The 12,500-nt window shown below is 31.3% G+C and overlaps 1 protein-coding gene across 1 annotated transcript in view; it reads right to left on the bottom strand.

Moving 5' to 3' along the window:
* FBXO11 (F-box protein 11) overlaps nt 1–12,500 on the bottom strand; it is a 78,991-nt gene that overhangs the window by 8,707 nt on the left and 57,784 nt on the right. The window contains exons 5-13 of the mRNA XM_072937769.1: nt 11,128–11,257; nt 10,375–10,458; nt 10,160–10,292; nt 8,908–9,014; nt 8,711–8,822; nt 8,522–8,628; nt 8,299–8,436; nt 1,105–1,322; nt 78–163 (exon numbers count right to left, since the gene is read on the bottom strand). Of these exons, the coding sequence (XP_072793870.1) occupies nt 78–163; nt 1,105–1,322; nt 8,299–8,436; nt 8,522–8,628; nt 8,711–8,822; nt 8,908–9,014; nt 10,160–10,292; nt 10,375–10,458; nt 11,128–11,257 (1,115 nt within the window). The remainder of the gene's footprint in view (nt 1–77; nt 164–1,104; nt 1,323–8,298; nt 8,437–8,521; nt 8,629–8,710; nt 8,823–8,907; nt 9,015–10,159; nt 10,293–10,374; nt 10,459–11,127; nt 11,258–12,500) is intronic.

The raw sequence follows: 12,500 nt of genomic DNA, 5'->3' as shown, positions 1-12,500 counted from the left end.
AATTTAAAAATCCATTTGCTAATGTCAGGAAGACAGATCAAGCTCTAAAATTTGATAGAACAAAACCACATGCTTACCATAAATGTCATTTCCTTCAATAAGGCCTCGTCCATCACCAAAGATGTAAACTCCTCCTTGATTTCCATTAAATATAGAATTCCCCCTATAATTATGTAAAGAAAACAAAAAATCATATATTCAGAAAAGCTTGCTTGTTTTATATAATTAATTGTAAGACCACTCATGTTTATGTGACATTAGCAAATTATTTGACTTCAATGGACCTCAGTTTCCTAATCTATGAAATGAGGGACTCAGACTAGATTATTTTCCTTCCAGTTCTTACTAAAACCTAAAGCTTTGGAAAAGCCACGTAGTATTTGAAACAAAATAGCGTTCTTAAAAATTTCCCTCAAAAGAGCTAACACATTTAAAATAACTTTTTTTAAGCTGAATTATAAACATTTGTTTCATACTAATAAGATGGAAATCACATAATCTACTTTCATAAAGCCAGTGAAAAAAAATTTGACAAAAATAATTCAGGGTCTTTGATTAAACTATAATAGCTCTGATGGACAGTCTCAGCCAATGCCTTTGAGACTGGGTCTGTTTGTTTCCTTACTGTGGCTAAAGGGAATGGTAGGAACTGTTAAAGAAAAGTGACAGCTTAAAGTTTTGACTTTTTGTTATTCTTGTTCTCTCTGTCCAATAATCTTTGAGATAATTAGTCTCCTGAGTTACTCTATCTGCTGACTCTCAGGAAAAAAATGAAAAGACAAGGTCATTCAGATTTCAAGAGAAGATTGCAGACCTACTTACTCATCTATAATGCAGTTTGATGAATTTAAAATGAAAAATCAGAGTATTTGCAATTTCTCATAAAAAATACCTTGCATGGCTTAGATCACTAATAAACAAATAGAACACCCCAAAGTAAATGCAATAGCCAGGCTCATTCAGATGCATAGACTTTGCTAGGAAAATCTATTTTATAGTACTCTGTTGTCTAGGAAAAATACTGAGTTAAAGCTAAGTATCTTAACTTTTCTTATAACAAAAAACAGAAAAATTAATTTCCATCCATAATTTATATACAAATACCTTATTGTTGGGTCACTATTTGAGGTAATCCATACACCTGCAAAGTTGTTTGCATAGATTTTATTCTCTATGAATTGTCCTCTTCCTTTTTCATGAACATATATTCCTCCAGTCTGTCCATGATGAATTTCACATCGAACCACTGTGGGGTTAGCGTAGGCTTTTACTTCAAAGCCTGCTATCCTGTTTCTGTGTATGTTGCAACTTTCAAAGTAACCCTGGGAAATACAAAAATTAAACCTGTAGGTAAGGCCATTTTGCAAAAAGAAATGACGTTACAGTCTTTTTAATGTCTATCTCAAAATTAAGTATTAGAAAGGTTCAAGAGTTAAAAATGAAAAATAGACATACACTAAATTTCAAACGATTAAATGTTTTAGTGAAATAGGACTACAAATCCTCTAAATAGTGTGAGTATATTCAAGCCAGGAATGAAAACTAGGGCAAGATCTATTCAATAAATGCAAACAAATACCATTATCCAGTGTGTGTGTGTGTCTGTGTGTATCTCCTTTGAGCAAAAGATTTATTTAAGTACCAAAGAAAAGAAACCCTCATAGCCTTAAAAATGTTCCAAGAAATCAACTTCTAAAAAGTTGACTTAAGGACATATACAGAAAAAGACATTTAAAATAATTCAAAATAATTCATCTTAACTCCAAATAGGGAACTAACTAAATAAAGTGTTGTTGAAGACTTCCGTTCATGTTATACATGCTATCATGTTAAATGAAAAGAATAGTATGTACTTCAAGATAGTATACATTCAGTATGATCTTAATTTTACCTGGGGAAAAAAACAACTTGAAGGATCAAATAATATGAGGGTGTGATTAACTGACTAGTATGGTATTATGGATGCTTACTGTATCCTTTATACTTCTCTAAATTTCTTAAATTTCTATAATGCATGTATTTTACTTATTTTCTATGAGAATAAAAATTACTGTAATACTGAAATCCTAAGTCCTAAGACTCAATCAGACTGAGTATTTTGAAAAATGAGATATTTATAAGATGGCATTTCTAAAAGCTATTTCACCCTCCTTGTCCATCTCCCTTCAAAAACTGAATGTGTTCTCCTCTCTTTAAATTCCTTTTAGCACTAAATATTTTCTTATGCTACTTCATCTACTGACTCGTACTGTATTTGTCATACCCATTTTTACCTGATCATAAGCTCCTGCAGAGATAGGACTATACTAACTTCTGGAGCATCTGTAGGAGACTTTATACATGGCAAGCAATCAAGCAGGATTTGATAAATGATGTAATTCTGAGTATTCTAATACACTACATATTTAACTCTTTAAAGAAAATGGATCTGAGAACAACACTTAGAAGTAGTTTTCAGGTTTCATTTCCCACAAATAAAGTGCAAATCACCTACAATTTACCTGTTAACATACAGATTACAATCTAATTCTTTAAAAAAGAAATTGAGGGGTTGCATCAAAAACAGTATCTTAAAATATTAAAAAGTCTTTTCTTCTTTGATTTTATACTAAATAAAAATGGATGTACAACAGGTGTACATACAGACTATTAAGGCAAAACTGAGCATCAAAGAAACAAAAATTTTACAAGAGGCTAGACTAAAAGAACTTAACATCAGATTGTAACAGTTCAACATTTCTGATGTTTCCATCACTGAGCAGGGATCTCAATTAGTTTCTCTCTGCCAGGAGTTGAATGACACATCTGAATGGTAAACTTGGGAAATAAATTGAGTATGCTCAATTCAGCTTCACCCTTCTCCTCGTGGAAATGAGCTGCCCTTGTGGAGCATGTCTTCTGTTACAACTCCATGAACACTGCCTTGACTAAGTGGGTAATCCTATCTAATTTGCGCTGTTCAGTTGAACAGATCCATTTGGTTCTCATCCTAAGCTGTATCTTCCAACTTAATCTTTAAGAGTATTGAAGCTGATACTTCAGCCTCTTCATGTTATTTCATGGCATAGATTTTATTTCTTAATTTGTTCAGAATATGACAGGAAAAGGTGTGCTATTTATTGGGCTTCCATGAAGATTCCAAAAACACGCCACTGTGATGTCCTGGCTGTACTAGTTAAACCTATAGTATTGCAAGTATACTTTGCTACAGTATATTGACTAAACATTTTTCAAATGTAGGGATGCTTTTTCTCTGTTCTTCTTTAGGTTTTGATTTTGCATAGTTAAGAGAGTTAACTAGATCCACAAGTTTATGAAGGCAAACAGCCCCTTTCTTTTCATTCTTCCTTATCCAGAGGCCCCCATTTTCAATTATTTAGCTAATTGTTTTGACTTACCTCCATATTTTTAAGTAAAAACATGTACAGCTTTATCCCGAGTTTTCAGTTTTAGGTATAATCTCCTAACTTCCTATTATGGAACATGAGCTTTAGCTCTCCTATCTTTTGATCCTCCATCATACATAAACACATTGTATCCTTCCAATGTAGTTACATCACAGTTTTGGTTAGTGTGCTATTTAGAGCTCAGCCATGAAGTATGACTACACATTCTTTGCTGTACAAGTTTTAATTTTCCCTGAAGTTATACTAATTATCTTGTTTTTCTCCTTTGCTTAGATCTCTAATGATAATTCTATCCTAAACTTGCTACCATTTGTTTAAATCACTTCTTAATATATTTAAATTCACATCAAGTTTACCAATTGATCATCCTGAATATAAACAGGTTTTATAACCTGCCTTAATCTGGACTGGTTGCCATGGTCACTGACACATGGTCATTTACTATACTATAATTTAGATTAAAGATGGTCCCCTAGTTCCATCAAAGATGGGAGTTGTAATCTGTATTTTTTGTTTTAAGGCAACTTTCAAGAAAAGAAGGTAGCAACATTTTTTTGAAAAGAAAATTTTTTTCTTCATGCTCTTAAAACCAGAAGCCTCTTACATTGCTACAATTGCGATTACATTCAGAAAGGGCAACCATTGATTGACTTAGTTTTATAATATCACAAGAAAACCTATCTATTATTATGTATTAAAGGATTCAGTTACTGTAATTTTGCTTTAAAATACATTTTAATGAAATGCATCTGTTTTGTTAAGAAATACCTTTAATGAAAAACGGTCTAATACAGAATCCTACTTTGCCTCAATTTAAGATGCAAACCATGAAAGCTCCAACATACATATGATTCCAAAGGCACAAACATTTTACTGGATTATCCCATATTACAAAATGATTTATTTCCCTACCAGAAGATACCACATTGCTAAGAGCTTCTTCTATGTTTTAAAATAAGAGCTTGTTAACTTCTCAGCGTAAGTATTTCTAAATCTGTGCCATAAACATTACTAAAAATCCTTGAAAATTATCATTTTATCAAGTTAAAAACAAAAATAAAATAAAAAATGAAGTTGTTTTTTCATTTAAAATTTTTTTGAAGTGAAACAGTCTTTATTACATTCAACAGAGTAAAAGGGATTCAAGAGTTTCTCTTAAAACTCCCCACATAATTTTTAAAAAAATGAAAAGTAGAGAGAAAAAAAATATGCTACCTTCAATGAAATAAACTTCTACAACTCTGAACTATAACCTACCAAACACTTGCCAAATACTACGATATCTGGATAAGAAAGAATAAGGTGCTGAGAACTACCAAATGGTAACTTACATCTTCAGCAAGGTACGCTTCCCCAAGTAACTGCTCTAATAAGCCTAGCCAATTATCTTCTCCTAAAGTGATGAGATCTATCGTCATGAATGGAACACAGGAGAGGAAGGAAAAACCCCCACAGTAATATTTTTGTAGAAATAACTTAGGCACGAGAAGTAAATCTGAAGAAGAAAACACACTAATGTGCAATTTCTAGCATCCAGAACTTTTAATTCCTATTTAAGGGAGACTATCCAAAGTAAAGTGAAATGAAAGAAGACAGTCATATTTCAACATAGAGAAGCTGTCATTTGCAATCTATCACGAGTTGAATTCATAAACTTAGAATAAATATCTCAAAAACTTCGAAACAACATAGCATTGTTATGATACTTTACTATTATTTTATGAAAATAATACCCTGTAATAGATTGAATATTAAAAAAACCAAAAAACAAACAACTGGGGAATTGTAAACACTGATAGAAAAATTATTTTTAGGAGTGAGATTGGTATTGTGGTTATGTAAAAGAAAAAGAAGGAATCCCATCTTTTAAAGAAAGTTACGTGTTGAAATACTTACAGGTAAGATCATGATGATGTCTGGGATTTGCTTCAGAATAATTGAGAGTAAAAAGAATAAGCAGTGCATGAGGGGGTAGAGACAAAATAAAACTGGCCCTGAATTGAAAGTCTGTGAAGGTGGAGAATGGGTGCATGGGAATGCATTATACTATATTCTCTGTAAGTTTATGTATGTAAGATGGATTCCATAAAACAAAAATACATTTAAAAAATCAGAGATAAAAACCACACTGGAAATAAAACAGAAAAAGAGACAAAACTATGAAGACATAGTATAAAGACACAGATTTGAGGAAATCACACAAAATTTAAAGGAAAAGAACAAACCAATACACAGCAATAAAAGTAATTGAGAAGACAGCCAAGTTTCTGAAGAACATATGAAACAGAAAAGTGGTAAAACAACACAACAACAAAAACCCACAAATGGGTACTAGAGTAGAGAAGCAAATCTCCACCAGAAAAGAAAAAAAAAAACAACAAAAAACCAAAAAACCAGAATGATCCCAGACTTCTGAGACACATTCAATTCTACAAATATTATATACTCAGCCAAGTTAAAAGGTAAATGGGTAGGCATTCTTGAGTGGCAAAAATTCAAGCTACAATACCTGTAAACCTTTCTTTTAAAAACAAACTAATACAAAATGGCTAGATGACAAAACTCAAGCCATGCCAAGAATGAATCAAAATTTAAAAAATTCAGAAATGGAGAAACTGTGATAAAAAGACTGAAGGTAAATACATATAAATACAGATCAATAACTATAGGAATGTAAATGTTACAAACCTTTACAAAAGAAAAATAAGAATACAAATAATGGAGCAGAGATGGGTTGAAATATAAAGTATGTTTATTTCCTCATTTTTCACTGGGGGAATTCATTCTGTATTCTAAAGTTTAAACATGCAGTTAACAATGACAAACTCTAGAATCATACCCTTTGAAATCCTCAGAGGTGTTCTTTTGTACTGGGCATGTAGTATTTTTACAAAAACATTAATTTCTTAGAAAAAAAATTTTTTATGATTTCATGCTTACAAATATAGGAATTAGTTTAAATTCTAACTATGTCACAGTAAGGTAAAGGTAAGACAATTTCAGAGAACCAACAATAAATGAGAATATATTTAAAGACAGAAGAGTACAGAAACTAGTTTAAATGTTTATTCTGATGTTCTCTGAAGTTTTATTAAAAACAAAGTCAAAATTTTTAAAAGTTTAACCTTAGTGATATCATCCTACCAATCATGGGCTGGCAACACAAAGAATACTTGGAATGGAAGAATATTCAACCAAAGGATTTTAAAGGATTGTATCATAATATTAAAACAGATGACAGGCCCAAGATATGCTTTATTTTCATTCTTCCCTTATATATTTATAACACCTTACAAATCTCTTTAATCCTTAATAGAATATCTAGCCATAGGATTGCCTAAGATTTGTTTTTAAAAAGTTATAAAATTTATAAACCCAAATCTATAAAAAATAAATTATCAGGGCTGTGTGATGAGTAAATTATAATGATGAATTTTAGCAAGTGACCATCAGCATTAGGCCTTTTAAAAATGAGAAAACTTACTCAGGTTAAAATAATTTTGGTACCTCATTTATGAATGAAACTAGAGGCAGGCATAAATATGATACCTGAATTGTATGAAACTGTGGGGCAAAGTCTAAAGGCAGCACAGAAAAAGAAATACTAGCATAGTATACTTCCTTTATAAAAGTACCATTTAGAGTTCCATTTAAGATTTATAGCCAGTACAGGCCTCTAAGGAAGAGCAGATTCTCAAGGTTTTTACAACCTCCATACGTTTGCCTGGACTCCCGAATTCCCATACCCTACCACCCTCTTCTCACTCCTTGGGAAAAAAGCCACAATTTGCAAAGAAATACCAATTTCTTTATTCTAGCTGGAGAAAAGTAACTGGTCATCTCCACTGTGCTTTCTTATCTACAAGCCCAAACTAAAGCCTAAGTTATAAGTGAAGTGCTTTTCTCAGGTTACAGCTACCCCAGGAATATAACAAACTAGATGTTCTGAAACTATTTAGGTATAATCAGAAGTTCATAAAAGGGTACTCCTCATGGTCTAGGTTCAGTTTTAAAAGAGTCTGGCATTAGGGTTTTAGGCACAAAGAAAGTAAAAAATTTCCTTCACTAATTGCATTTGTAAGTTGCTTGATTAATACCACATAATAGCAACAAAACTTCACCATACCCTTATTTGTCACCATGACAACACCTCATCTCCCATTTTCAAAAAAAAAAAAAACTGTTGCCAATACTGTACTAGGACTTAAAAATTACTTCAATGAAAATTAGATATTAAATGAAAAGAATATTCAAGGCACCCAAGAACATTATTTTGAAATAGTGGTCTAAGAGCTCAAAAAGTCATGTCTCTAGAAACTGTATAAAATGATACAGTAGTATCTGAAACATATCATCCATAAAGATGCTTAATTAATTGCTGCAAAACAGTTTTAAAACTGACATATTATCATCACACTGTATTTCTTATTCAAGTTCTGCCTGTTAAAAAAAATTTCAAAAGGAATAAAATGGAAGTCAAATAATGATGAAAATATTTCTCAAAGTGTAGTCTCCAAAAAAACCTGCATTAAACTCATTTATGGTGCTTATCAAAAATGCATGTCCTAGGCCCCATCCTTAAAAATTCTAATTTATTGTTCGGGGTGATTTCTATGAACACTTACATTTGAGAACTACTGGATTAGACCTTACTCCCCTCAAAGATCACATCAATTCCCTAAGGACTCTATCTTTTCTACATGTATATTTTAAATGTTAGGTTCATGAATTTATAGAATTAACATTGCATATTGATTTTAAAATATGCTGAAATCTTCTTTTAAACTTACACTCTTCAATTCAGATAGTCTGGTGATAAAAAAAATGCTGAAACCTATTTGAAATTTAACTGATTTGAGGTCAGTTTTTCTTTAAGAATAAATGTTCTTACCATGCCATGATCAAATGTGAACACACCAACGTCACGTCCATGATGAATATGATTCCGTCTAATAATTGGATTTCCATGATTTTTAACCCAAATCCCAGCTAAAGCATTATTGGAAATTTCATTATCTTCATATATTCCCTACAACAATTAACCAGAAGTAAACATTAGTAGAGCTAAAAGGAAAGAAAAGAAAAGAAAAAAACCCCACAAAATTAAAAAATACCTGTGCATGATCTGTTATATAAAGTCCAACATTTTCACAGTCACTGATGTTACAGTGCTTGATAGTGGGACATGCTCCCTGACCACTAACACATACTGCAGAGCCAACTGTAAGAAGAATAATTTATTTAAAAACCTATTGGGCAACACAGTCACACATTTTATAATAAAACATAAAGGAAACACTAACCTGTACATGTACTTCGGATGATACAGTGATCAATAATAGGGCTACAATTTACTGTAATCTCTAAGCAGTGGTGTGCATTGTGGTGTTGAGCAGACTTGTCATCAGGGTTAAACTAAAAAGTGGAAATTTTGTTTAAAATAAACAACCACTTCCTTCTTAATTTTGACATACATACATAAAAATTAAAAATTTCCTACCCTTATCGTCATATATCCAACATAAGCATCCTCGGAACCTTCCATAAAAACAAAGGTTGAATCTCTAGTGTTTTCAATTATAACTTTGTCTGCTACTTTTCCAGGTGCTGTGAAGAAAATATTTTAAAGTATATTACCTTTATCAGACAGATAAAATGGAAACAAAAAAATTACTTTTTGAATCAGTAAAAATACTCTGGCATAAAACTAGTAACTCAGCAGAACCCTTTTTATTGTTTTTAAGTTGAGTATTTTTTTGGAGAGGGAAATTTTAAAGAACATTAGCACTGAGTAGACAATACTAATATTCATTTTATCAGATAGATAACTATGTTTTTTATTGGCCTTTACTATAGGCAGTCATGTTTAACATGGTATTATTTGAGTACTATTATACTCAAATCCACATATAAAAATACTCCTAAAAAGACTGAACTACAAATAGTATTTAGTATCAAATGCAATGGCATAGTAAGAAATGGGTTTCTTACGGAAACCAAATCACCACCAGTAGCACCAGAAAATGAGGGTCAGGGAGAAGAAAGAAGGAAGAGATGAGTAGGGAGAGAAAGAGATAAACTTCTTTATTTAAATTTATTTCCAGTACTGGTCTTGATTTGGAAAGTAATGAAAATCATTAGGCAAAATTTTTCTATACTCTCCTCCACTTTATTCTTTAAGGTGGAAATGGGAGAGGGAAGCAGAAAGGGCAGTAAATGCGCATTTCATTAACAAGTAACAATTATTAGCTATCTTAAAATGGTCTGTGTACTACTGTATTCTTAAAAAATCAGGGGTAGCATAAATCTTAAAATAACTGATTAGTACTCAACAGATATTTCATTACATTTATTCTCAGAAACTTGACCATAAAAATAGCTTTGAAACAGTACAAAGAAGTATTTAAAAGGTACATCTGTTTCAATAAAAACCAATAAAAATATTAGCATCTGTATTTTCCAATAAAAGATAAACTGAACAAGTATGTTCTCCTTAATGAACAGATTAAGCAGCTGAACAAAGTACTGACATCAAGAAATACACACGTCCAGAAAAAGAAATAGGTACATTTATAATTTCTGAACTCTAAAGTTTTCATTTCCATCATACAAAATATACATATTTATTTACTATTTTTTCCCCTACAATTAAGGTATTACAAGGTTCCTCTGGATTTTAAGTCAACAGCGTTTAAAAAATCCATCATGTAAGTAAAATGTTAAAATTCTAATGACAATACATTTCAAAATACCTGCACCAATCATGGTGATTGGAGATTCAATATATATCCATTCATCAGTATATATTCCAGAATGAACAAAGATAAGTCCATCAAAATGAGCTTCTTGTACCCCACCAAGGGCATCTTCAATTGTATCATAATACTAAAACAAACAACAACAAGAAGTCAGTACAGAACTGAAAGATCATCATTTTAAATCTTAAAAAAATACAAATCAAACATACCAGCATATTTTCTCTTCCTTTATATCTTGCAGGGTTACTGTAGAAATGTTCAGCAAATCCTGGCTTTACATGTGCACCTTTATACTAAAATATCAAAAACAAAAAAACAAAAAACCAACAACAAATATTGACTACTAATATAAACACTATAGTCTAAATTAAACTAGTACTGTATGAATATTTTTATTAATAATCAAAAACAAGTATCAGTTAGTCTAATTTTCTGTTGTACTCTGTAATGTAAATCTAGAACAGCTTATGACTCAGTAATATCCAGTTAAGTGGAAGAACAAGGTTTCTTAATCTGAGTACTACTGAGATTTGGGGACAGACAATTATTTGTTGTTGGGGCTACTCTGTGCATTGTAGGGTGTTCAGCAGAATCCCTGGTCTCTACCCATTAAGTACCAGTAGCAGTTTCTTCTCTAGCTGTGATAATGAAAAATGCCTCCAGACATTGCCAAACATCCGCCGTGGAGCAAAATCACCCCCAAGTTGGGAACCACTTGTAAAGGAACATATGAAACTGAAGCCAAATGTGAAACTTTAAATAACTACTCATAGGCTACTGATACTTACTGCCACTGTTTAAACTATTAATCAGTATGTCAGTAGTGAAAAGAATTGTTTAATCTTTTGATAAATGTCCATCGGTTTGAAACCTATTCTTGAGTTTAAATAAGATTTTTAAAAATTAACTTTTATTTTAAATATAAGTAATATAAATCAATATTTTCCATTTATACTTCATACCAACTGCTGGAAACTCTCTTTCCAGGGATTTGGATGTTCATATTCTTCTGGATTAATCTGGTAGAATTTGCCAGGTTCAGGATGCATCATAGGGCGGGTATATTCAAATACTTCCATGTATAATCGTTTCCTGAAAGGAAAAGGAATTAAAGATTTCTTCATGAAATGTCCTTTAAACCACTATAAGAATTATTTGAGGCCTCAAAAACTTATAAAAATATAAAAAAGCAGAATTTTATGTGTAAAAATATAATTTTTGGCTAAAACAATGTGACTACATATAAAATATACTCCACCCTAAAGAATAAGAAGTATGAATTCTATAAAATCTGACTGACTAGTCAGGAGTGGGAAAAAAGCCATCCTTACTGTAAAAGCCTCATATATTTATAATTTAAAAGGATTATTTTCAGTACTGATGCAAAATAATGATGTTTCATTTACATCCTAGTAAGAACCATCAAATCTTAGAAATGAAGTGGTAGTAACTATTATCACTTCCTATACAAAGCAAAATGTTTCTTCTGCTCTTCATTCTTTTTCCTTTCTAGCACAGATATAATTTTCCTTAAGTGTACCTTATTTTTAGCATCATAGAAGTGACACATATAGCTGCTGTAAAATACAGAAAAGTATAAAGAGATTTAACCTACACTTTCAATATATATTCACTATTAACAGTTTATTGTATTTCCTTTCCACTCTTTTTTATGTACAGTTTCATTGATACAGTTGTGGTTATATAACATATAAAATTTTGTTTTCTGCTCTTTTTAACTTTTTATAACATAGCTTTTTTCCTTGTTATTAAAAACACTGTAGAAGTCACTGTTAATGACTATATCACAACTTTCTAGGTAAACATTACATTATTTACTTTTAGTTCATTCCCTTATTGCTAGAATTTAGATTATTTCTAATTTCCCCCCACTATTAACAATGCTAGTATGAAAAATTTGTACATAGGGTAAACAGTTTTTCAGCAGTGGAACTGCTGGGTCAAAGGGCATGCATATTTTAAGGCTCATGAATACAACTGTCAAAACTATTTTCTGAAAGCGATATACAAAATATACATTCTTACTAAACTATCAGATTTAATTAGTTAGCTATTTTAAATTAGACTTAGTTCTGTTTCTAAAAAGCAATCTAATGAAAAACATTTCTTGTAACTGCTAAGTTGCTTTTAACTGACACATAGCAGAAAAATTACGTCCTTGTTTTATAAATATTGCTTAGACCAACAACCCACATTTGTGATAAACAGGTAACTCAGAATTTAAACATTCTAATTTTGTTCTGACTATTCAATTGTAACCACCAACTCACACTCCAACTTTCCTATCATCTTTAGCATTTTGGGCAGCAAGTAA

The sequence above is a fragment of the Vicugna pacos genome, chromosome 15 (genome assembly GCF_048564905.1).
Source record: "Vicugna pacos chromosome 15, VicPac4, whole genome shotgun sequence".
Lineage (NCBI taxonomy): Eukaryota > Metazoa > Chordata > Mammalia > Artiodactyla > Camelidae > Vicugna > Vicugna pacos.
Note: the sequence above shows the minus strand (reverse complement) of the source record. Positions and strands in the feature narration are given on the sequence as shown.